Here is a 27293-nt window from a genome sequence, read left to right as displayed (position 1 = left end):
TCAGAGTTTTAGTTTTGTAGTTTCTGCTCACCTTTAGTTTCCTACCTGCAGAACTAAACCTGTGGAGGTTTTAAAGGGCCAGTTCCACAAACCTGCCTAAAAATTATGATTTCATAAAATTTTATTTTTGGTTTGACTAAAGATTTCCCACTAATTACAATATTTAAAGTTTTGAGGTAAATAAAGTCGGACGTTGAGACGGTCGATGATTGTTTTCAGTTTTTGGTTGTCATGATGAGTGAGTGAATATCAGGAGGAACGGTTCCTCCTCTCCTCCAGGCTGAACCGTCAGCATGTGGAAAATCTGCTGCCAATAAACAAGTCATGCCTTCAGCCTGAGTGTTTGCTTTAGAGCAGGTCAAAGGTCAGGCTGAGCGAAGGACAAACAGAAGGATTTACAGCTGCAGAGCGTCAGTTTTACGGTGGAGGAAGCATTAAAACGGCTTCAGGTGAGACTCACCTGTGAGGTGAGAACAGGAAGCTGCCAGCAGGACGTAAACACGCCTTCCATTTCACTGATTCACCAACGTGAAGCAGCAAACGTCCCAAAAAAAACAAAATGGCTGCCAGGACAAGGAGACGGGCCAAACTCCAGGCACGGCAGCAGAAGGCTGATGCTTGGGGCTCGGAGCATCAGGACAGCTGTGACTGGAAAACAAACTAAATACTTTTAAATGAAATATTTAGGATAACTAATATCTAGCAAACAATATTTAGCTTAGCTTGCTAAATATTCAGATAGCAAACTAATTTGGTTCAAAGAGTAAATCTAGATTGTTAACACATATTTAGTAAGCTAAATATTTAGATCAAGAACTAAATGTTTAGTAACAAACATTTTGCTTGCTAACTAATGATTTAAAAAACTAAATATTTAGCTTGCAGCTAATAAATCTCAAGCTAAATATTAAGATGACAAACTAATTTTACAGCCAAACTAAATACTTAGTAACTAAATTACATATTTAGCTTGCTAACTAATACGAAAACTAAATGTTTAGTTTGGGGATAACAGATCTCTGTCTAAGCTAAATATTTAGCTTGGAGAAACCATCTGGACAGACGGACCAGAGCTTCACGTCTGGAGAAACTGGACCAACGTCGGGCAGGGGGATGGTTACCAAGAAGTTAGCAGCTGAAGCTAATGCTAAAGTTTTAGTTTGCTGCGACAGGAATGCTGTGACTGGTGCATATTTCTGTTTTTGATAGCATAAATTAAGCTGTTTATGATTTTATTTGATTTATTTTCAGTTATTTTGATCACATTCCAGGATCCGGTGAGCAGCAGACAATAATTAAACTTTAAAATAAGACATGCAAACACATCACTTCCTGTTTTTACCTTGAAAAAATGTTGGCTATGTAATAAACTTTTTTATTGCTTTCTGACTCATAAATAATGCAGAGATGGAGACGCCATGTTTGGGGAAGTGGTTTCACCACAGAACAATTAGCTGATTAGAAATAAACCAGAAAACAGATTTCAGTTTAATGAAACTATATTTGATTTCTCTACAGTCACTAGTAAACCCTGTTGCTGCATTATTAATAATTAAAAAATAACTAAATCACGAATGTTTGTGTTGGAGAGAGAAACCAGGAAACAGATGAGAGCGATCCGAGTGGCATCAGCAAACACCCAGGGGAAATGTCATAAAGCACTCAGCGGTGAGGTCACTTCCTCTGCCGGCTCCAGAGAGCTGCTCCGATCCAGGAGTCTGGTTCTGATGGTTCAGACGAGGCCCGGCGGTGGGTTGGTCAGAACCTCAGGTCCTTCTCCCCCAGCGAGGCGAAGCAGTCGTCCACGAAGCGGTCAGAAACCTGGTCCAGTGATGGCGGCCTCCAGCGCGGGTTCTGGTCTTTGTCGATCAGAACTGGAGAGGCAGAGAGATTCCTGACATTTAACCGGGTCGCGTGACCAGCAGCAGATCGCTTAACGGCGGCGAGGAGCAGCGTGAGGGCGAGATCTGATCAACCCTCCAGGCTGATTTTAGACTGAAATCTGAATCTGATGGAAACGAAGAGAACAACGAGCAGAACTGGAACAAACCGGATCCAACTGGTGAAAATCTGTAACTGGGTTTAAACTGGACTGTGAATTACATGATAATTTACTGTAAATTCAACTGTAATAAAAAATAAACTGGACTGAACTGGAGTGGATTTCTTTGGACCAGAACCAGTGGTTAGCGCCGCTAACTAACCCTAAAGCTCAAATCATAAACATTAGCTCTGCTGATGCTAAGTGCTACACAAACACAATATTTAGCAGAAGCTAATGCTAAGTGGCTATTCAAACATGTAGCAGAAACTAATCCTAAATGCTTACATCAACATAATTTTTAGCAAAAGCTAACACTAGAGCACCACATTCATTTAAAATTATATCTGCTCTAGAAACACTACAACCCTTTGGCACCAATTTAATTTGCTCTTACTATCTTATCTGCGGAGTTCCCCAGGTTCTGTCCTGGGTTCTTCAACATCCTACAGACTCTACAGAGCAGCGGGACGTAGCCGCTGGCGCTCAGCGTAGCGCAGCGCTAACTCACCTGCCCGAACGCCTTCGTAGAAGTCATGGCCTCTCTGGAACGGCAGAAACAAACCAATCAGACGACAGTTGACTAACACCGACAACAATCCAGCGGCCGGGCCAGAGAAGTCGTCACGTCTCCAGACTGAGTTTAAAACGCTGCAGAACTCTCCGGTTCTCACCATGCAGGCCTGGCTCAGCCGGTACTCCATCACCAGCACGTCCTGCAGGCTCATGGCGGCGCCGGCCTGCAGCTGCCTGAAGGTGACCTTCAGCGACGTGGGAGACATTCTGGACAGAATCTGGACAAACCGTGATCAGAACCAGAACCAACACAGTTATTGTCCTGGCTCGGTTCTGAAGAGACACTCTGATGCAGTAAAAACGACAGAAAAATTATAATATTGGATTATTAATGTTGCTGGAATCAGGCACAGAAGACGTCCAGAGTTGTCTTTGTGAATAAGAAACGGTTTTATTTACCTGAACACAAAAATACCCAAACCTAACCCTAACCCCCAAACTGGGTTAGTAATTATGCCAGCAGGACTTTAGAGCTGAACATGGTCCCAGTTCAGCCCGACGCTGCTGCACAGCGCCGACCTGCAGGGGGTCAGCAGCTCCTCTGGCAGCAGGTTTCTGCCACTTTCTCTCCTCTGAGTGTAAATCAGCCCTAAAGACGAACCTCAACTTGCTTCTTAGCGAACTCGGAGCCGTCGGCCTTCAGGTTCTGCAGGATTCCCTCCACGCTGCTGGAGCCGAACAGCCTGGGAGGAGAACCAGTTCACACCAACCACTGAGGGTTTCCACCAGTTCACCTACTGGTTCAATGCAACATGTCAGTTATCACACTGTAAACTCACCTGTCAATATCGGATGTATGTTTGTCCAAGACGAACGGTTTGTCAGAGTCCAGATCACTCTGTGGACAAAACCACGTCTTTAGATACAAAACCGCCTGATGGTAAAAAACATTTAAAAATCCATGAAGTAAATGAATGAGTGAAAACAGCATAGCAGCATCTTTAACCCTCTGACCTGCGTCTGGAAGGACTCCAGCAGTCGGGAGACGTCTGAGTCCGATGGAGACTCCAGGCCAACGAGCCGCTGCTCCAGCTCTGGAATCTACCAAACAAAACTTCACATTTCTGCCTTGAGGCTGAAATGTGCTATACAAATACAATTTGACTGATTGATTTTTATTAGAACCCAATCTGATCACGTGTTTCACAGGCGACATACAGATGAAACCAGATATTTACATAAACATCAGAAAACAGAAACAAGCCAACATCCACGGCATTACAGCGTTCCTGTTTTTGCTCTGTTAGGATTAAAGAAAATTTGATTTTTTTAAAACTTTTGTCAAACTTAGAAGTTTGCACCAACGTTACCGTGACTTTAAACTGTTTTGGAGAATCTATGTCTAAGTGCAAACATCCTGGGAACGGGTCAGGACGGAGACCGGTGTAGCTGGTGTAGCGCTTTAGCATTAGCATCAGTGCTTTAGCTCCCTAAAGCACTAATCATAAACATTAGCACTGCTAACTCTAAAGCGCTACACCAACACAGTGTTCAGTCCTCAGAGACAAAGACCTTGATTTCTGCAGAAATGTCCTGGTCTGATGAGACTGAAACTGTTTGGGCTTAATGGCCACCAGAGTCGCTGCTCTTGTACCATCCCAACTGTACCGGGTCCAAATGGGAGTCCAGGTGGACCATGTGCCCCAACATTTAGCCAGCTGGTTCCAAGATGGCTTCCGGACTGAAAAATGACCTAAAACATTCTGTCTTATTATCCCAACATTTATCAAATGAAAGCTAATTCAGAGCTCAGACAGGAAGCGTTCAGTCTGGATAAAAATGTTCTTATGGGATGTAAATATGAAGTGACAGAGTGGGGAGTCAGATCTTCGTCCTGTGATTCATTTTAACAGGCTTGGTTCTGATCCAGAGCCCCAGCAGAACCATCCGGCGGACGCTCTGTCCTCTGCCGCCCGCTGCTCTGACCCACACCTGGCCGCCGGGCCTGTCAGAACCAGTTGGCACCACTACAGTAAAAACCCTGATTCACCCACTGACTCAACATCTGGCCCAAACCGCAGAGCGCCGGCCCGACTCAGACCCGTTCAACCCTCGTTAGCGTCTCCGCTAGCTGGAGCTGCTTCACCTTCTTAGACTCTACGAAGTGAGTGGCGACGCCGGCGCGCTGGACGTCCCGTCCTTTGAGCCGGAAGCCCGTCAAGGCGAGGAACAGGCCCAGCTTCCCCCGCAGCCTCGGCAGGAAGTAGCCGCCTCCCACATCAGGGAAAAGCCCTGTCAAAATAAAACAACCACAGCTGAGGTGACTCTGAGGTCATGTCAGACTCCTCATGATAAAACACATCGCGGGTTATTTATCTGTTTCTCCTGTTCACTTGACCTCCAGCTGTGTGTTTATGTGGTGGATTCCTGTTAATATCATTAAAGGGATCCATGCAGGGGCCTTTCATGATGTCAGACAGTTTTCATCATCTGAGACTCGTCATGTTAGCCGGACTCGGATAGGCACAGGAGGTCCTCCGGTCCAGCGGCTCCACGCAGCCAATCACAGAGTCTCCTGGACTACTTCCTGTGGCTGGGCCACCGACTACTTCCTGTGGCTGGGCCACGGACTACTTCCTGTGGCTGGGCCACGGACTACTTCCTGTGGCTGGGCCACCGACTACTTCCTGTGGCTGGGCCACCGACTACTTCCTGTGGCTGGGCCACGGACTACTTCCTTTGGCTGGGCCACGGACTACTTCCTGTGGCTGGGCCACCGACTACTTCCTGTGGCTGGGCCACCGACTACTTCCTGTGGTTGGGCCACCGACTACTTCCTGTGGCTGGGCCACCGACTACTTCCTGTGGTTGGGCCACCGACTACTTCCTGTGGTTGGATGGATGTTTTTATGTTGATTGGTTGTTTTCCTTAATTAGCTGGATGTGTTGGTTGTTTTTTTAGCTGGATGTCTGGGTTGTTTCTGAATGAGGTCTCTGATTATATTACACATTTTATTTATTTATTTCTGTTGTTGCTTTAAGGAACTAAAACCTGCTGAGCTTGCAGTTTGTGGTCGTTTCTACTTCCTGTTATGTTTTCGTCTATGATGTTTAGGTTCGTACTCCTTACAGGATGGAGTTTCTCCTGGTCTCTGGGTTTTCACAGCCTTTGGTTGAGAAGAAAGCGGCGGACATGAAAGGAAGCAGCATGGATTAGATGAGCTGACCCGATTTACGGCTGGAATATTAGAAATGTGTCAGATTATAGCTTTTGTTCAGGATGCTGAAGGGGGTCAGAATAAATCTGATAATCCGGTTACAGGAAGAGTTGATGTTTACACAACAGTTTGCAACGTATTCGAGTGTAAATAAAGCAGAACAGAGAACCTGAAAGGTTTGGTCTGTTAGTCTGGCGACGCTGCGGTGAGACTTTCAGGGTAATCACGGAAAAACCGCATGAACCAACGGATCAGATCGTCTGAACCAGCAGCAGCAGATTCACACTGCTTCATCCACAGGAACCACATCAGAAAAACTGAAGACAACAGCCTGAAAACATCGACAAGTTCAACTGAGATGTTTGACATTCAGCCACATTTAGCTGCAGGGCGGTTCTAAAGAGGTCCAGTCGGTCCGGTACCGGTACCAAGATAAAGGCTTTAGAAGCCCTGGGTCTTTAAACCATGAAACGTTCCATCATGATGATTAAAGTCATCTTCTTGAGGTCCCAGACAACATGGGCTGCCAATGGGATTATAATCTAGATTAAATCACTGACTGACCGTAAAAGTTCCTGTAAATATATCAGAGCTGAACCGATTAATTTATTACCGGAAGAATGGGCAACTAGTTTAGTAATCGATTAATCATTGGTTGGAGTATTCAGAATCAAAGTTCAGAGGAATAATTAAGCAAAACTGTAAAACAATATAAACATTTAGATTTAAGATAAAAAAACATCTTTGTCTGTAAATCTGTTCAACCAGAACCAGGACCAGAACCCGTCTACTGGCAGTTTGAGATTCACCTGGTTCTGATTCATTTGGTTCTGATTCACCTGGTTCTGGTTCACCTGGTTCTGATTCATTTGGTTCTGATTCACCTGGTTCTGATTCATTTGGTTCTGATTCATTTGGTTCTGATTCACCTGGTTCTGATTCATTTGGTTCTGAATCACCTGGTTCTGATTCATTTGGTTCTGATTCACTTGGTTCTGATTCACCTGGTTCTGATTCATTTGGTTCTGATTCACCTGGTTCTGATCCATTTGGTTCTGATTCACCTGGTTCTGATTCATTTGGTTCTGATTCACCTGGTTCTGGTTCACCTGGTTCTGATTCATTTGGTTCTGATTCACCTGGTTCTGATTCATTTGGTTCTGATTCACTTGGTTCTGATTCACCTGGTTCTGATTCACCTGGTTCTGATTCATTTGGTTCTGATTTACCTGGTTCTGATTCATTTGGTTCTGATTCACCTGGTTCTGATTCATTTGGTTCTGATTCATTTGGTTCTGATTCACCTGGTTCTGATTCATCTGGTTCTGATTCATTTGGTTCTGATTCACCTGGTTCTGATTCACCTGGTTCTGATTCACCTGGTTCTGATTTACCTGGTTCTGATTCATTTGGTTCTGATTCACCTGGTTCTGATTCACCTGGTTCTGGTTCACCTGGTTCTGATTCACCTGGTTCTGGTTCACCTGGTTCTGATTCACCTGGTTCTGGTTCACCTGGTTCTGATTCATTTGGTTCTGATTCACCTGGTTCTGATTCACCTGGTTCTGGTTCACCTGGTTCTGATTCATTTGGTTCTGATTCACCTGGTTCTGATTCACCTGGTTCTGGTTCACCTGGTTCTGATTCATTTGGTTCTGATTCATTTGGTTCTGATTCACCTGGTTCTGATTCATCTGGTTCTGATTCATTTGGTTCTGGTTCACCTGGTTCTGGTTCACCTGGTTCTGATTCATTTGGTTCTGATTCACCTGGTTCTGATTTACCTGGTTCTGATTCATTTGGTTCTGGTTCGCCTGGTTCTGATTCACCTGGTTCTGATTCATCTGGTTCTGATTCACCTGGTTCTGATTCATTTGGTTCTGATTCACCTGGTTCTGATTCACCTGGTTCTGATTCATTTGGTTCTGATTCACCTGGTTCTGATTCACCTGGTTCTGGTTCACCTGGTTCTGGTTCACCTGGTTCTGATTCATTTGGTTCTGATTCACCTGGTTCTGGTTCACCTGGTTCTGATTCATCTGGTTCTGATTCACCTGGTTCTGATACATTTGGTTCTGATTCACCTTGTTCTGGTTCACCTGGTTCTGATTCATTTGGTTCTGATTCACCTGGTTCTGATTCATTTGGTTCTGATTCACCTGGTTCTGATTTACCTGGTTCTGATTCATTTGGTTCTGGTTCGCCTGGTTCTGATTCACCTGGTTCTGATTCATCTGGTTCTGATTCACCTGGTTCTGATTCATTTGGTTCTGATTCACCTGGTTCTGATTCACCTGGTTCTGATTCATTTGGTTCTGATTCACCTGGTTCTGATTCACCTGGTTCTGGTTCACCTGGTTCTGGTTCACCTGGTTCTGATTCATTTGGTTCTGATTCACCTGGTTCTGGTTCACCTGGTTCTGATTCATCTGGTTCTGATTCACCTGGTTCTGATACATTTGGTTCTGATTCACCTTGTTCTGGTTCACCTGGTTCTGATTCATTTGGTTCTGATTCATTTGGTTCTGATTCACCTGGTTCTGATTCATCTGGTTCTGATTCATTTGGTTCTGATTCACCTGGTTCTGGTTCACCTGGTTCTGATTCATTTGGTTCTGATTCATTTGGTTCTGATTCACCTGGTTCTGATTCATTTGGTTCTGATTCACCTGGTTCTGATTCACCTGGTTCTGGTTCACCTGGTTCTGATTCATTTGGTTCTGATTCACCTGGTTCTGGTTCACCTGGTTCTGATTCATTTGGTTCTGATTCACCTTGTTCTGGTTCACCTGGTTCTGATTCACCTGGTTCTGGTTCACCTGGTTCTGATTCATTTGGTTCTGATTCATTTGGTTCTGATTCATTTGGTTCTGATTCACCTGGTTCTGGTTCACCTGGTTCTGATTCATTTGGTTCTGATTCATTTGGTTCTGATTCATTTGGTTCTGATTCACCTGGTTCTGGTTCACCTGGTTCTGATTCACCTGGTTCTGATTCATTTGGTTCTGGTTCACCTGGTTCTGATTCACCTGGTTCTGATTCATTTGGTTCTGATTCACCTGGTTCTGATTCATTTGGTTCTGGTTCGCCTGGTTCTGGTTCACCTGGTTCTGATTCATTTGGTTCTGGTTCACCTGGTTCTGATTCACCTGGTTCTGGATCATTTGGTTCTGATTCACCTGGTTCTGATTCACCTGATTCTGATTCATTTGGTTCTGGTTCACCTGGTTCTGGTTCACCTGGTTCTGGTTCACCTGGTTCTGATTCATTTGGTTCTGGTTCACCTGGTTCTGATTCACCTGGTTCTGGATCATTTGGTTCTGATTCACCTGGTTCTGATTCACCTGATTCTGATTCATTTGGTTCTGGTTCACCTGGTTCTGGTTCACCTGGTTCTGATTCACCTGGTTCTGATTCACTTGGTTCTGATTCACCTGGTTCTGATTCACTTGGTTCTGATTCACCTGGTTCTGATTCATCTGGTTCTGGTTCATTTGGTTCTGATTCACCTGGTTCTGGTTCACCTGGTTCTGATTCATTTGGTTCTGGTTCACCTGGTTCTGGTTCACCTGGTTCTGATTCACCTGGTTCTGGTTCACCTGGTTCTGATTCATTTGGTTCTGGTTCACCTGGTTCTGATTCATTTGGTTCTGATTCATTTGGTTCTGATTCACCTGGTTCTGGTTCATTTGGTTCTGATTCACCTGGTTCTGATTCACCTGGTTCTGGTTCACCTGGTTCTGATTCACCTGGTTCTGATTCATTTGGTTCTGGTTCACCTGGTTCTGGTTCACCTGGTTCTGATTCACCTGGTTCTGATTCACCTGGTTCTGATTCATTTGGTTCTGATTCACCTGGTTCTGGTTCACCTGGTTCTGATTCATTTGGTTCTGGTTCACCTGGTTCTGGTTCACCTGGTTCTGATTCACCTGGTTCTGGTTCACCTGGTTCTGATTCATTTGGTTCTGATTCACCTGGTTCTGGTTCACCTGGTTCTGATTCATTTGGTTCTGGTTCACCTGGTTCTGATTCACCTGGTTCTGATTCACCTGGTTCTGGTTCACCTGGTTCTGATTCACCTGGTTCTGGTTCATTTGGTTCTGATTCACCTGGTTCTGATTCACCTGGTTCTGGTTCACCTGGTTCTGATTCACCTGGTTCTGATTCACTTGGTTCTGATTCACCTGGTTCTGATTCACCTGGTTCTGATTCATTTGGTTCTGATTCACCTGGTTCTGATTCATTTGGTTCTGATTCACCTGGTTCTGATTCATTTGGTTCTGATTCACCTGGTTCTCATTCATCTGGTTCTGATTCATTTGTTTCTGATTCACCTGGTTCTGATTCATTTGGTTCTGATTCACCTGGTTCTGATTCACCTGGTTCTGATTCATTTGGTTCTGATTTACCTGGTTCTGATTCATTTGGTTCTGATTCACCTGGTTCTGATTCATTTGGTTCTGATTCATTTGGTTCTGATTCACCTGGTTCTGATTCACCTGTTTCTGGTTCACCTGGTTCTGATTCACCTGGTTCTGGTTCACCTGGTTCTGGATTCACCTGGTTCTGGTTCACCTGGTTCTGATTCATTTGGTTCTGATTCATTTGGTTCTGATTCACCTGGTTCTGATTCATTTGGTTCTGATTCACCTGGTTCTGATTCACCTGGTTCTGGTTCACCTGGTTCTGATTCATTTGGTTCTGATTCACCTGGTTCTGGTTCACCTGGTTCTGATTCATTTGGTTCTGATTCATTTGGTTCTGATTCACCTGGTTCTGGTTCACCTGGTTCTGATTCACCTGGTTCTGGTTCACCTGGTTCTGATTCATTTGGTTCTGATTCATTTGGTTCTGGTTCACCTGGTTCTGATTCACCTGGTTCTGATTCATTTGGTTCTGATTCACCTGGTTCTGATTCATTTGGTTCTGGTTCGCCTGGTTCTGGTTCACCTGGTTCTGATTCATTTGGTTCTGGTTCACCTGGTTCTGATTCACCTGGTTCTGATTCACCTGGTTGTGGTTCACCTGGTTCTGATTCACTTGGTTCTGATTCACCTGGTTCTGATTCACCTGGTTCTGATTCACTTGGTTCTGATTCATTTGGTTCTGATTCATCTGGTTCTGATTCATTTGGTTCTGGTTCACCTGGTTCTGGTTCATTTGGTTCTGATTCACCTGGTTCTGGTTCACCTGGTTCTGATTCACCTGGTTCTGATTCATTTGGTTCTGGTTCACCTGGTTCTGGTTCATTTGGTTCTGATTCACCTGGTTCTGGTTCACCTGGTTCTGGTTCACCTGGTTCTGATTCATTTGGTTCTGGTTCACCTGGTTCTGGTTCACCTGGTTCTGATTCACTTGGTTCTGATTCACCTGGTTCTGGTTCACCTGGTTCTGGTTCACCTGGTTCTGATTCATTTGGTTCTGATTCATTTGGTTCTGGTTCACCTGGTTCTGATTCATTTGGTTCTGATTCACCTGGTTCTGATTCACCTGGTTCTGATTCATTTGGTTCTGGTTCACCTGGTTCTGATTCACCTGGTTCTGGTTCACCTGGTTCTGATTCACCTGGTTCTGATTCATTTGGTTCTGGTTCACCTGGTTCTGGTTCACCTGGTTCTGGTTCACCTGGTTCTGATTCATTTGGTTCTGGTTCACCTGGTTCTGGTTCACCTGGTTCTGGTTCATTTGGTTCTGATTCACCTGGTTCTGATTCACCTGGTTCTGGTTCACCTGGTTCTGATTCACCTGGTTCTGATTCATTTGGTTCTGGTTCACCTGGTTCTGGTTCACCTGGTTCTGATTCACCTGGTTCTGATTCACCTGGTTCTGATTCATTTGGTTCTGATTCACCTGGTTCTGGTTCACCTGGTTCTGATTCATTTGGTTCTGGTTCACCTGGTTCTGGTTCACCTGGTTCTGATTCACCTGGTTCTGGTTCACCTGGTTCTGATTCATTTGGTTCTGATTCACCTGGTTCTGGTTCACCTGGTTCTGATTCATTTGGTTCTGGTTCACCTGGTTCTGATTCACCTGGTTCTGATTCACCTGGTTCTGGTTCACCTGGTTCTGATTCACCTGGTTCTGGTTCATTTGGTTCTGATTCACCTGGTTCTGATTCACCTGGTTCTGGTTCACCTGGTTCTGATTCACCTGGTTCTGATTCACTTGGTTCTGATTCACCTGGTTCTGATTCACCTGGTTCTGATTCATTTGGTTCTGATTCACCTGGTTCTGATTCATTTGGTTCTGATTCACCTGGTTCTGATTCATTTGGTTCTGATTCACCTGGTTCTCATTCATCTGGTTCTGATTCATTTGTTTCTGATTCACCTGGTTCTGATTCATTTGGTTCTGATTCACCTGGTTCTGATTCACCTGGTTCTGATTCATTTGGTTCTGATTTACCTGGTTCTGATTCATTTGGTTCTGATTCACCTGGTTCTGATTCATTTGGTTCTGATTCATTTGGTTCTGATTCACCTGGTTCTGATTCACCTGTTTCTGGTTCACCTGGTTCTGATTCACCTGGTTCTGGTTCACCTGGTTCTGGATTCACTTGGTTCTGGTTCACCTGGTTCTGATTCATTTGGTTCTGATTCATTTGGTTCTGATTCACCTGGTTCTGATTCATTTGGTTCTGATTCACCTGGTTCTGATTCACCTGGTTCTGGTTCACCTGGTTCTGATTCATTTGGTTCTGATTCACCTGGTTCTGGTTCACCTGGTTCTGATTCATTTGGTTCTGATTCATTTGGTTCTGATTCACCTGGTTCTGGTTCACCTGGTTCTGATTCACCTGGTTCTGGTTCACCTGGTTCTGATTCATTTGGTTCTGATTCATTTGGTTCTGGTTCACCTGGTTCTGATTCACCTGGTTCTGATTCATTTGGTTCTGATTCACCTGGTTCTGATTCATTTGGTTCTGGTTCGCCTGGTTCTGGTTCACCTGGTTCTGATTCATTTGGTTCTGGTTCACCTGGTTCTGATTCACCTGGTTCTGATTCACCTGGTTGTGGTTCACCTGGTTCTGATTCACTTGGTTCTGATTCACCTGGTTCTGATTCACCTGGTTCTGATTCACTTGGTTCTGATTCATTTGGTTCTGATTCATCTGGTTCTGATTCATTTGGTTCTGGTTCACCTGGTTCTGGTTCATTTGGTTCTGATTCACCTGGTTCTGGTTCACCTGGTTCTGATTCACCTGGTTCTGATTCATTTGGTTCTGGTTCACCTGGTTCTGGTTCATTTGGTTCTGATTCACCTGGTTCTGGTTCACCTGGTTCTGGTTCACCTGGTTCTGATTCATTTGGTTCTGGTTCACCTGGTTCTGGTTCACCTGGTTCTGATTCACTTGGTTCTGATTCACCTGGTTCTGGTTCACCTGGTTCTGGTTCACCTGGTTCTGATTCATTTGGTTCTGATTCATTTGGTTCTGGTTCACCTGGTTCTGATTCATTTGGTTCTGATTCATTTGGTTCTGATTCACCTGGTTCTGATTCACCTGGTTCTGATTCATTTGGTTCTGGTTCACCTGGTTCTGATTCACCTGGTTCTGGTTCACCTGGTTCTGATTCACCTGGTTCTGATTCATTTGGTTCTGGTTCACCTGGTTCTGGTTCACCTGGTTCTGGTTCACCTGGTTCTGATTCATTTGGTTCTGGTTCACCTGGTTCTGGTTCACCTGGTTCTGATTCACCTGGTTCTGGTTCACCTGGTTCTGATTCATTTGGTTCTGATTCACCTGGTTCTGGTTCACCTGGTTCTGATTCATTTGGTTCTGATTCACCTGGTTCTGGTTCACCTGGTTCTGACTAATTTGGTTCTGGTTCACCTGGTTCTGATTCACCTGGTTCTGGTTCACCTGGTTCTGATTCACCTGGTTCTGGTTCATTTGGTTCTGATTCACCTGGTTCTGATTCACCTGGTTCTGATTCAGCTGGTTCTGATTCACCTGGTTCTGGTTCACCTGGTTCTGATTCATTTGGTTCTGATTCATTTGGTTCTGGTTCACCTGGTTCTGATTCATTTGGTTCTGATTCATTTGGTTCTGATTCACCTGGTTCTGATTCATTTGGTTCTGATTCACCTGGTTCTGATTCACCTGGTTCTGGTTCACCTGGTTCTGATTCATTTGGTTCTGATTCACCTGGTTCTGGTTCACCTGGTTCTGATTCATTTGGTTCTGATTCATTTGGTTCTGATTCACCTTGTTCTGGTTCACCTGGTTCTGATTCACCTGGTTCTGGTTCACCTGGTTCTGATTCATTTGGTTCTGATTCACCTGGTTCTGGTTCACCTGGTTCTGATTCATTTGGTTCTGATTCACCTGGTTCTGGTTCACCTGGTTCTGATTCATTTGGTTCTGATTCATTTGGTTCTGATTCACCTGGTTCTGATTCATCTGGTTCTGATTCATTTGGTTCTGATTCATTTGGTTCTGGTTCACCTGGTTCTGATTCACCTGGTTCTGATTCATTTGGTTCTGATTCACCTGGTTCTGATTCATTTGGTTCTGGTTCGCCTGGTTCTGGTTCACCTGGTTCTGATTCATTTGGTTCTGGTTCACCTGGTTCTGATTCACCTGGTTCTGATTCACCTGGTTCTGGTTCACCTGGTTCTGATTCACTTGGTTCTGATTCACCTGGTTCTGATTCACCTGGTTCTGATTCACCTGGTTCTGATTCACTTGGTTCTGATTCACCTGGTTCTGATTCATCTGGTTCTGATTCATTTGGTTCTGGTTCACCTGGTTCTGGTTCATTTGGTTCTGATTCACCTGGTTCTGGTTCACCTGGTTCTGATTCACCTGGTTCTGATTCATTTGGTTCTGGTTCACCTGGTTCTGGTTCATTTGGTTCTGATTCACCTGGTTCTGGTTCACCTGGTTCTGGTTCACCTGGTTCTGATTCATTTGGTTCTGGTTCACCTGGTTCTGGTTCACCTGGTTCTGATTCACTTGGTTCTGATTCACCTGGTTCTGGTTCACCTGGTTCTGGTTCACCTGGTTCTGATTCATTTGGTTCTGATTCATTTGGTTCTGGTTCACCTGGTTCTGATTCATTTGGTTCTGATTCATTTGGTTCTGATTCACCTGGTTCTGATTCACCTGGTTCTGATTCATTTGGTTCTGGTTCACCTGGTTCTGATTCACCTGGTTCTGGTTCACCTGGTTCTGATTCACCTGGTTCTGATTCATTTGGTTCTGGTTCACCTGGTTCTGGTTCACCTGGTTCTGGTTCACCTGGTTCTAATTCATTTGGTTCTGGTTCACCTGGTTCTGGTTCACCTGGTTCTGATTCACCTGGTTCTGGTTCACCTGGTTCTGATTCATTTGGTTCTGGTTCACCTGGTTCTGGTTCACCTGGTTCTGATTCACCTGGTTCTGGTTCACCTGGTTCTGATTCATTTGGTTCTGATTCACCTGGTTCTGGTTCACCTGGTTCTGATTCATTTGGTTCTGATTCACCTGGTTCTGGTTCACCTGGTTCTGACTCATTTGGTTCTGGTTCACCTGGTTCTGATTCACCTGGTTCTGGTTCACCTGGTTCTGATTCACCTGGTTCTGGTTCATTTGGTTCTGATTCACCTGGTTCTGATTCACCTGGTTCTGATTCAGCTGGTTCTGATTCACCTGGTTCTGGTTCACCTGGTTCTGATTCATTTGGTTCTGATTCATTTGGTTCTGATTCACCTGGTTCTGATTCATCTGGTTCTGATTCATTTGGTTCTGATTCACCTGGTTCTGGTTCACCTGGTTCTGATTCATTTGGTTCTGATTCATTTGGTTCTGATTCACCTGGTTCTGATTCATTTGGTTCTGATTCACCTGGTTCTGATTCACCTGGTTCTGGTTCACCTGGTTCTGATTCATTTGGTTCTGATTCACCTGGTTCTGGTTCACCTGGTTCTGATTCATTTGGTTCTGATTCATTTGGTTCTGATTCACCTTATTCTGGTTCACCTGGTTCTGATTCACCTGGTTCTGGTTCACCTGGTTCTGATTCATTTGGTTCTGATTCACCTGGTTCTGGTTCACCTGGTTCTGATTCATTTGGTTCTGATTCACCTGGTTCTGGTTCACCTGGTTCTGATTCATTTGGTTCTGATTCATTTGGTTCTGATTCACCTGGTTCTGATTCATCTGGTTCTGATTCATTTGGTTCTGATTCATTTGGTTCTGGTTCACCTGGTTCTGATTCACCTGGTTCTGATTCATTTGGTTCTGATTCACCTGGTTCTGATTCATTTGGTTCTGGTTCGCCTGGTTCTGGTTCACCTGGTTCTGATTCATTTGGTTCTGGTTCACCTGGTTCTGATTCACCTGGTTCTGATTCACCTGGTTCTGGTTCACCTGGTTCTGATTCACTTGGTTCTGATTCACCTGGTTCTGATTCACCTGGTTCTGATTCACCTGGTTCTGATTCATCTGGTTCTGATTCATTTGGTTCTGGTTCACCTGGTTCTGGTTCATTTGGTTCTGATTCACCTGGTTCTGGTTCACCTGGTTCTGATTCACCTGGTTCTGATTCATTTGGTTCTGGTTCACCTGGTTCTGGTTCATTTGGTTCTGATTCACCTGGTTCTGGTTCACCTGGTTCTGGTTCACCTGGTTCTGATTCATTTGGTTCTGGTTCACCTGGTTCTGGTTCACCTGGTTCTGATTCACTTGGTTCTGATTCACCTGGTTCTGGTTCACCTGGTTCTGGTTCACCTGGTTCTGATTCATTTGGTTCTGATTCATTTGGTTCTGGTTCACCTGGTTCTGATTCATTTGGTTCTGATTCATTTGGTTCTGATTCACCTGGTTCTGATTCACCTGGTTCTGATTCATTTGGTTCTGGTTCACCTGGTTCTGATTCACCTGGTTCTGGTTCACCTGGTTCTGATTCACCTGGTTCTGATTCATTTGGTTCTGGTTCACCTGGTTCTGGTTCACCTGGTTCTGATTCACCTGGTTCTGGTTCACCTGGTTCTGATTCATTTGGTTCTACTTCACCTGGTTCTGATTCACCTGGTTCTGATTCATTTGGTTCTGATTCACCTGGTTCTGGTTCACCTGGTTCTGATTCACCTGGTTCTGGTTCACCTGGTTCTGATTCATTTGGTTCTGGTTCACCTGGTTCTGATTCACCTGGTTCTGATTCACCTGGTTCTGATTCATCTGGTTCTGATTCATTTGGTTCTGGTTCACCTGGTTCTGGTTCATTTGGTTCTGATTCACCTGGTTCTGGTTCACCTGGTTCTGATTCACCTGGTTCTGATTCATTTGGTTCTGGTTCACCTGGTTCTGGTTCATTTGGTTCTGATTCACCTGGTTCTGGTTCACCTGGTTCTGGTTCACCTGGTTCTGATTCATTTGGTTCTGGTTCACCTGGTTCTGGTTCACCTGGTTCTGATTCACTTGGTTCTGATTCACCTGGTTCTGGTTCACCTGGTTCTGGTTCACCTGGTTCTGATTCATTTGGTTCTGATTCATTTGGTTCTGGTTCACCTGGTTCTGATTCATTTGGTTCTGATTCATTTGGTTCTGATTCACCTGGTTCTGATTCACCTGGTTCTGATTCATTTGGTTCTGGTTCACCTGGTTCTGATTCACCTGGTTCTGGTTCACCTGGTTCTGATTCACCTGGTTCTGATTCATTTGGTTCTGGTTCACCTGGTTCTGGTTCACCTGGTTCTGATTCACCTGGTTCTGGTTCACCTGGTTCTGATTCATTTGGTTCTGCTTCACCTGGTTCTGATTCACCTGGTTCTGATTCATTTGGTTCTGATTCACCTGGTTCTGGTTCACCTGGTTCTGATTCATTTGGTTCTGATTCACCTGGTTCTGGTTCACCTGGTTCTGATTCATTTGGTTCTGATTCACCTGGTTCTGGTTCACCTGGTTCTGATTCATTTGGTTCTGATTCACCTGGTTCTGGTTCACCTGGTTCTGACTCATTTGGTTCTGGTTCACCTGGTTCTGATTCACCTGGTTCTGGTTCACCTGGTTCTGATTCACCTGGTTCTGGTTCATTTGGTTCTGATTCACCTGGTTCTGATTCACCTGGTTCTGATTCAGCTGGTTCTGATTCACCTGGTTCTGATTCACCTGGTTCTGGTTCACCTGGTTCTGATTCATTTGGTTCTGATTCACCTGGTTCTGGTTCACCTGGTTCTGATTCACCTGGTTCTGGTTCACCTGGTTCTGATTCACCTGGTTCTGGTTCACCTGGTTCTGATTCATTTGGTTCTGGTTCACCTGGTTCTGATTCACCTGGTTCTGATTCACCTGGTTCTGATTCATTTGGTTCTGATTCACCTGGTTCTGATTCACCTGGTTCTGATTCATTTGGTTCTGATTCACCTGGTTCTGGTTCACCTGGTTCTGATTCACCTGGTTCTGATTCATTTGGTTCTGATTCACCTGGTTCTGATTCACCTGGTTCTGGTTCACCTGGTTGTGATTCACCTGGTTCTGATTCACCTGGTTCTGATTCATTTGGTTCTGATTCACCTGGTTCTGATTCACCTGGTTCTGGTTCACCTGGTTGTGATTCACCTGGTTCTGATTCACCTGGTTCAGTAAATAACTTTAATAAAATGTATTTTCCAGCTGTAATTGTCTTGATTTTCACTAATCAATAATTCAGCTCCCCGTCTTTTAGGATTATTTTAGTAATCAACTATTCTGACGATTAATCGGATAAAAATATTCTGGAGATTTTTTATTCATGCCTTTTTTACACATTAGAATTACAAATAGACGCAAATAAATAAATAATTTAATTCATTTTTTAAATAATAAAATGAAAATAGGCTTCCCTAAAATTCCCAAATGATTAATCATTTGTTTAAAACGATGCATCTGCAGCTAAAACATAAACATTGACATGCAGAGTCTGTATGCTAACAATTAATCGATTACTAAATGACTTGACGATTATCTAAGTAATTGATTAATCACGATTAATCATGTCAGTCCTGGTTCCATGTCAGCATGAACTCCCAGCCCGTCTGCTAGCTGACCAGGAAGCGGTGCGAGGCGAAGGCGGGGCAGCCTGTGGCGGTCGGAGCGAACCGGCAGCAGATCCTGCAGCGCTGCATCATTTCTGCGGCTCTGTGCGCTGCAGCATCAGGCGGCACAAATCAATCACTGCCTCATTTCCTCCTGGTGGCCTGGAGAAAATCCCTCTCAACAACCAGACCCGTCATCACTTCCTGTCAGCATAACCTTCACGCCCGATTCCAGGAACGCTTTCTGTTCACTGAGGCTGTAAATCTGTTTCCAACTCTCCAACGTTCCCTGAACGCACCACAACACAGAACCACAGGCTTCCCAGTGGAGGCCAGAGAGACGGTACTGGTACCAGTAGGCAGACTGGACTCTGTCAGATCTGCAGGTTTTATTTCGTTTCAGTTGTCAAGCAGCTGAACCCTGAGATGACAAAGCAGGATCAGAAACGGACTGACAGAATATTCAGCTTCGGAATTATGAGAACAAATTCATAGAAATATTGCACTAAAGTCGTCATAATACAGTAATAAAATCTTTAAAATGCAAAACAACAGCTGTAATATGAAACAGCACAAGAATAAAATTCTAATAACAGAAAAATATAGTTGAAATAGATTCATAAAAATATAATAAATTGGAATAAAGCCTTAATATTACAAGAATAAATAAACAGTAGAGAATAAAATCACAATAAAACAAGAATAAAGTGGAAATAGTGAATAACATGAGAATGAAACTGAAATAAAGTCGTATTATGAGAATAAACTTGTAACAATATGAGAATAAAGTCAAAATAATTAGAAAATTATTGTCAATTATTTTTGTATTAATGTTTATTTTACTACAGATTAAAACTTTAATCTGAAAATAATCTGGATTAATTCTCATAAACCTGAAACTCAGTAAAACCTCAGAAAGTCAAAACGTCTGGAAAAGACCAGGACCAGGACCAGAACTAGGACCAGAACCAGGACCAGGACCAGAACCAGGACCAGAACCACGACCAGAACCAGAACCAGGACCAGGACTTGAACCAGAACCAGGACCAGAACCAGAACCAGGACCAGGACCAGAACCAGAACCAGGACCAGGACCAGGACCAGAACCATGACCAGAACCAGAACCAGGACCTGAACCAGGACCAGGACCAGAACCAGGACCAGGACCAGGACCAGAACCAGAACCAGGACCAGAACCAGGACCTGGACCAGGACCAGGACCAGAACCAGGACAAGAACCAGAACCAGGACCAGGACTTGAACCAGAACCAGGACCAGAACCAGAACCAGGACCAGGACCAGAACCAGAACCAGGACCAGGACCAGGACCAGAACCATGACCAGAACCAGAACCAGAACCAGGACCTGAACCAGGACCAGGACCAGAACCAGGACCAGGACCAGGACCAGAACCAGAACCAGGACCAGGACCTGAACCAGAACCAGGACCAGGACCAGAACCAGGACCTGGACCAGGACCAGGACCAGGACCAGAACCAGGACCAGAACCAGGACCAGGACCTGAACCAGGACCAGGACCAGGACCTGGACCAGGACCTGAACCAGAACCAGGACCAGGACCAGGACCTGGACCTGGACCAGGACCTGAACCAGAACCAGGACCAGGACCAGAACCAGGACCAGGACCAGAACCAGGACCAGGACCTGAACCAGAACCAGGACCAGGACCAAAACCAGGACCAGAACCAGGACCAGAACCAGGACCTGGACCAGGTCCAGGACCAGAACCAGGACCTGGACCAGGTCCAGGACCAGGACCAGGACCTGGACCAGGTCCAGGACCAGGACCAGAACCAGGACCTGGACCAGGTCCAGGACCAGGACCAGAACCAGGACCAGGACCAATGGCGGCGTCTTACCGATGGCGGTCTCCGGCATGGCGAACAGCGTCTTCTCTGTGGCGACCCGAAAGTGTCCGTGGACCGACAGACCGACGCCCTGCAGGAGGGAAACAGAATGAATCAAAATGAAAAGCCGACCAGAGGCTCAGAGATCAGTCCAGTAAAAGGAGAGCGAACTTTGACTAGACCATAAAAACAGAAGCTTCCATGGTGACAGAACCAGAACCGCAGCTTCCAGCAGGAGAACTGAACCGGATCTGAACCTCAGCTCATCTGAACCAGGCAGGCTGAAACCCAAAGCCGGCCCCAGACATAATCAAACTGAGCACACATGAAGCTAACCTCCGTCCAGCAGGGGGCAACCAAGAGCATGAGGCTTCATGCATGAGATAATCCTGACATGAAACTGTATTTGAGTCTCAGCAAAAAAAACAATAAAAAACTATGTTTATACAAGTTTTAAATGTTTCAATTTACACATTTTAAGACAAATTTACTAATTGTGAACATTTGTAGAATAATTATCTTTGGTAAAACAAGATATATCGTCAGTATCGGATCATTTTGTAACATATCGCATCGGTTTGATTACTAAACCTGGATTGATATTAATAACCGATTTATTTCCATCTGTTTCCTGTTTGTGTTTCTAAGGATGAGTGGAGCGATGGGCTGCACAGAAATTTATATGATTTATTGGTAAATATCGGTTATCGGCCCACATATCAGTGCATTCCTTATCATCATAGTTTGATATTTACGTTAAAAGTTTTCGATTGACTTGTACAGTTGCTTCCATTTCTTGAAGATAAAATAAAATGTTATTCAGAATGTAAATGTTTTCAGATTAATTTGGAGGAAAGAAACAGAAATTTCCTTCAGTCAGTGAAATGTCCTGACATCACCAAGGATTCATTCAACAATGTGATGTTCAAGGAAATGGGAACGAAATCTCTGTCAAAAGGTGCAAATAATAAATCAAGGACAGTTGAAAAGAGACACAAGGGTTGCCATGGTAACCCAATTTCAATCCCAGTGTGTCTCCAGCAAAACAGGTTCAACCGCCATATAAATATATGAGATCCACGTTGATCCAAATGAGATTCAGATCAATCAGAGTATTGATCCCAGATCTGAAAATGATCTGATTCGTTTGTTTTGGGGATTTCTCTATGATTTTAAAAGTTTTTATGAAATATAATTTGAAGCAAATAAAAACAGTTCCAGGTTTTCTGGAGGGAGTTGGGAGTCAAACAGCAGCAGGACATTCTGGCACCAAATAAGGCGTCTGGTCCGCCTGATGTAAACAATCATCCGGTTCTGATTTACAACCTGCAGGCTGGAAACCTGGAGCAGAACCAGAACCAGGGAGCTGGGACATCTGCCTGAAACTGTTTCCTCTCAGCAGCACTCAGCCGGTGGCGACCAGAGGTCAAAGTTCACAGCAGACCCATTACGTCAGAGGGAATAGGTCCGATGACTCAGCCTCCGCTCTGACAGGGCCCAGATCCGGATCTGATCCAGGTCCTGGTCCAGGATCTGATCTGTGAACAGGAAGTCTTTCCATATTTGGACCGGTCCGTTTCACCCTGCGGAGCGCTGCGTCATCCTCCTGGTCGGTTCTGTGCTGACGTGACCGACGGGCCGACCTCAGGCTCAGAAACTCTGAACTGAACATCATGATCACTGCGGATGTTTCCAGAGCTTCGTCACATTCAGCAGGTATCAATGTCTGCTGCCGCTTCGGACCAGTCAAAGTCCGAGTTCTAACAGTCAGGAACCCGTTTGGGTCAACGGTTCTGCCCCAGCAGCAGTTCAGTCACCTCAGGTTTCCTCCAATCAGAGGCCAGCTTCCAGGTAACACAGGAACAAAGCTCTCTACTGACACCTGCTGGCCCGTTTTATCATCGCAGCCCATTAATAAAAAATAAAACATTTTAAGCCCGATATGAAAAACTGAGAGGTTTTTTATTACTAAAACTAACTTTTATTACCAGAAAAAAGTTGTAAAATTAAAAAAAACAAAACAAAGTTGTTTTAATGAGAAAAAATCTTGAGTGAACTGAGCGAGGCCTCAGTCTTTGATTCTTTCTCCTAAACATTCAGTTATTTCCACAATCGCTTCAAAGTTTCGCTACCGATGATAATTTGATGTTTATGAGTTAAAAAATGAAGAATTTCTTTAAGATGCTCAACTCATTTAATTTTTTTAAATTATTTTTAGTGTAGGAGTCTCAATTAAATCCCCACTTCATTTGTCTAGTATTACAATTCTATCCTGGTATTAACATGACTTTATGCTAGTATTATTACAACTTTATTGTAGCATTATTATGATTTTTTGTGACTTTGTTCTGGTAATTAAACTGTTTTTTCTTAGCCGTAATACTCCATCATTCTAATCAGGATGAATTAAACTAAGATGAATTATAGAAGGATAATCTCACCCCTCCCATTGTTATTCCATCAATAATGGCGACATACGGCTTCCTGTAGGAACCTGAAAAGACAGAAAACCTCTTAGAGGCAGCAAATCGCATTTAATCCCGATAAAACTCTGAATCTTGTGGTTTTGAGGGGACAAAACATGGAAACTCTCAGCAGCTGGATGTAAGCACTGAATCAAACCGATGGCGTGGTTCAGCATGTACTCCTCCCGGAAAAAGTCCTGCGCGAGGGAATCCCCGACCTTCCCTGCTTCTGTGACGGCTGCGAACGAAAAGAAACAGCAATGAAGGAGAATCCTGAGGAAGGAGCAGGAAGTGACCCTGGGGTTGACCTTTCACCTCTGATGTCGCCTCCAGCACAGAACGCTTTGCCTCCTGCTGCTTTGATGATCACCATGTCCGTCTCAGGGTCACTTTCCCATTTCTGGAAACAAAAGTAATTCAATAAATCATAAACATCCATCAGTTAATTACAAAGAACTGAATCTGTTATCAGTTCAAATGAGATCAAAACAACAAAATAACAGTAAGTAAATAAATTAGTCTGACAGCAACAGGAGCTGAATCAGCCAATCAGAAAGCTGCTCATGATATTAAATAAACTTTTATTTTACCTTGAGTCTGGAGCTGCAGGACATAAACGGTTTAAACGTTACAAACATCACCTTCAGGTTTCTATAAAACATCTCAGTTTTCTCCATGGCTGCACTGATGGATGTTTTCTAAACTTTAAACCCGACCTGCTAACTTCACTTAGTTCATCTGAAAGTCGCTTCTTAGAGAATAGTTCATTTGATTTGATTCTGATCTTTGGGGTCACGATTCGATTCAATTTTTCTGTTCAAACATTTTAACGATTCTGTTTAAATTATGAATGACAAGAGAAAAATACAGTGCAAAAAATAAAATGTATTTACATCTCTTCCATCAGGTTGCATCAGTTTATATTTAAACAAAAATAGGTTTGTGAGTAAATGTCTGTATGTTGAATCATCAGCATCAGGTTAGTTTGGCTGTCTGTCTTTTTCTTGAATAAAAAATATGAAAGGATTCATCAAAACTCCTGCGGTGGCGAGTGGATGCAGAATGCAGTAAGCAGTTCACTCAAAACTAGGAGCAGAAAAGATGAACAACTTAAACCCACTCTGAAATCGATTTCTGAGAATTTCCAGGGTTAGGAATTGTGATTTTCTTGCTTTTCTCTACAGAAACAAAAAGTTTTGCCAAGTTTTCAGGAATTCAGCAAAAACAGGATAAATTTTGTCTGATTTAATTCAGTGAGTAAAAAAGATGGACGTGTGTTTTTATTGGTGTATGTAAACTTCTGGATCGGCGGGATGGATAAACTGTTTGTGGGTCGACGGCAGAGCGGCTCCGCCCACCTGCAGCTGCGGGTGGATCCGCCGGATCATGCTCAGGTTGAGCGCGTTCAGGACTTTGGGTCGGTTCATGGTGATCACTGCGGCCCGGCCCGCTTTCTCCAGCAGAACCTCCGGTTCCACGTGACCCGACATCTGGAGGAAAACAGAAACATTTAATGCTAAACAGATACTGATGAACAAAACACAGGAAATAATTCAGTAATTATCATAAATTACTGAGGTCCAATAGCTGCATAACTTTAAGTTTAAACTGATTCTTTTACACGTTTAACTGAGATGTTTTTCTCTTTAAGTGAATCTGTCAAATAAATCTCAGTGATGGATGGAGAGCAGATTTATTAATATAATATCTATATAACTGAGCTTCATCCAGAGGCAGCAGTGGCTTTAATCAGCTGAACTTCACCATCTGGATGGAAACTAAAACCTTCCAGACGCTGAAATTCTCTGTTCTGTTTCTGTCTTCAGTTTCCCACTGGTTCTGATCCAGATGGAGGTTTTTTCTTCCGTTAAAGGAAAGTTGTTGTTCTCTGCTGTCGCCACATGCTTTGCTCAGTGTGACGGGTCGCTGCAGCTCAACTGACTGGGCCTCCTTAAATCATTTTAGATTTATGACTAGTTCTTATATTTACTGTTTATTATTTGTATCCCACTTATTTTTATTCCTATTTTTTATTTTAATCTGTCATTTTATTTATTTTTTATGCCTATTTAAAAAAAAATTTTTTATTAATTTGATTATTTTCTTTTTTCTATAATTATTTATCTTACATAATTTAATTTTGACCAGTTATTATAAATTAATAAAAATAAAGATAAGGTAACAATAAGTAGGTTGGTAGGTGGTAGCTGCATTGCAGCAAAAAGGTTGTGGGTTTAAATCCCATCCTGGGGTCTTTCTGCATGGAGTTTGTTCTCCCTGTGGATGTGTGTGTTCTCTCCAGGTACTCTGGAGGTTAATGGTTTGTCTGAATTGTGTGTAAATGTCTAAACAGTTTGTGTCCAGAACGTGTCTGGTCTGCAGATGTCATCCTCCACCCAGCAGTTGGGTTATTGTTAAATTTAAATGGTGAATTAAGGTTTGAACAAATGAGAACCTTGACAATCAAAACCTTACAGAAATCTGGTAATCGGTGCCGGTCAGTAAAGGTCAATCGGTGCATCGTCAGCTGATACTCACCATGTGAGCCTGGATTCGCTGCAGTCTGCAAAGCGGCTTCAGTCTAAAAGACAATTAATGATAAACAAGCTGAACATGAATAGTACTTAGTGTTGTTTTATTTTATTACACCGCCAGGCGGCGCCAACAGGCCTAACTGTGATTCTAACCTAACCTTGAACCTGGTCCTGAAATAAACTGGTTAACTTTATTACCCGTTACACTCAGTGATCAGCCAGAACATTATGACCTCTAATTATCTTCCTGCATTGACGCCTGGTGGTGATATTAGGGCTAGTGAACAGCATGTTAGCTTTGGTGTTAAAAATGTCATTAGAAGGCGAGAAGGGGTTTGAGGCGGTTAGTTCAGAGTCAGTTTAGGAGAATGACGTTTTGAATAACTTTCACTGGCTGTTTTGCCAGCTCTGCGATGACTCTAACAGACACGGTCTACACATTAAACTTTTAAAACAACAGTTTCTCTGTTGTTACAAGCAAAAATGTCTCGACTAACAACTACAGCAACTCCACTTCCTGTACAGCTACACCAGCTTCCGGTGACAACACATACCTGCAGGCAGAAGTCAGAACCGTTAGTGGCATTATTATTAATATTATAATTAAGATGATCTGATCAACTCTGGGTGGCCAGAAGCTGCACCGCCGCAGAGCTCCCGGTTCCTCTGTTTACTTCCTGTTAGAGCGAAAAAACTGCCGCTGATTGGCGGGTGCTCACTGCCGCGACACTGCCACCTTCTGGTCAGCGGAAAGAATGCACCTGGTTCAAAAAAGTGGTGTTAGAAGAGAATCCCTTGGCCTCCAAAAGGCTCAATAGAGAGAAAGTAACATTAGAAAACAGAAACTTTTTATAAACAGGATGTTTCACTTTAACAACTGTAGGTGAATTTATCTGTCTGGTGATTTTAAACCAAGCTGAAGTTACTCACTGAATAAAGTGGAAAGAGGATCCAGAAATGTTATTCAAGTGAGAGAAATTATACTTTATAATAACATTACTCAAGTAAAGTAAAATGTACAGCAGAGTGAAACTCCTAAAATGAATTGGTTCCAAAAAGTTACTCAAATAAATGCAACTGAGTGACTGGGGAAAATATATTTTTGGAAAAAAATATGTACAACTTGTCATTTTAACACTTTATAAACTGATTACTGTTGAAACTTTACTCTGTAAGAATCTGATTTGAGTCAGCAGTGAAACCTGCTCAGCCTTCATAAACGTTCCCATAATCAGGCGTTAACCTGAATCACAAAGACTTGAACTTTACAACCTAGAGCGTGACAGCAGCCGCATTTCATCAGAAAATGTTTCAGAACTGCTTTGTGTTTCTGATAATGATGTGGAAACGAGCCAAAAGAAAAGGTTTGTCTAACATGTTCCACCAAGTCGACGGTGTGAAGTGTTGACAGAAACAGAGCGACGTGAAGTTCTGTGTTGGTTTATTTATCCTGCAGCACAAACGTTCTGGTTCTGATCCGGGTCTGGGTCTTCCTGCTGGAGTCAGCCTGCCCTCCCAGTGCATGTGGAGGTTTTCTCTGGGAACTCTGGTTTCCTCCCACAGTCCAACAACATGAATGTTGGGTTGATTGGTTTCTCTGAACTGCCCTGAGCAATGAGTGTGTGTCTGGCTCCCCTAACCCTCTGCTAGACCAA

General features: G+C 43.7%; 1 protein-coding gene across 1 annotated transcript; it reads right to left on the bottom strand.

Annotated features, from left to right (window-relative positions):
* Nucleotides 1–1458: 1458 nt before the first annotated feature.
* hibch (3-hydroxyisobutyryl-CoA hydrolase) lies at nucleotides 1459–26329 on the bottom strand. Its single transcript, XM_014984497.2, has 14 exons — nucleotides 26193–26329; nucleotides 25643–25685; nucleotides 24463–24594; nucleotides 23420–23504; nucleotides 23262–23342; nucleotides 23081–23133; nucleotides 20652–20730; nucleotides 4704–4849; nucleotides 3572–3658; nucleotides 3397–3455; nucleotides 3219–3300; nucleotides 2716–2835; nucleotides 2553–2586; nucleotides 1459–1874 (listed from the first exon to the last, which is right to left on the bottom strand). The coding sequence occupies exons 1-14, from the start codon at nucleotides 26222–26224 to the stop codon at nucleotides 1759–1761; spliced, it is 1149 nt and encodes a 382-aa protein (XP_014839983.2). The 5' UTR covers nucleotides 26225–26329; the 3' UTR covers nucleotides 1459–1758.
* Nucleotides 26330–27293: the final 964 nt, after the last annotated feature.

Source organism: Poecilia mexicana, unplaced genomic scaffold (genome assembly GCF_051168715.1).
Source record: "Poecilia mexicana isolate PSO_F unplaced genomic scaffold, ASM5116871v1 scaffold_2, whole genome shotgun sequence".
Classification (NCBI taxonomy): domain Eukaryota; kingdom Metazoa; phylum Chordata; class Actinopteri; order Cyprinodontiformes; family Poeciliidae; genus Poecilia; species Poecilia mexicana.
This window is presented reverse-complemented; position numbering and strand designations above follow the sequence as displayed.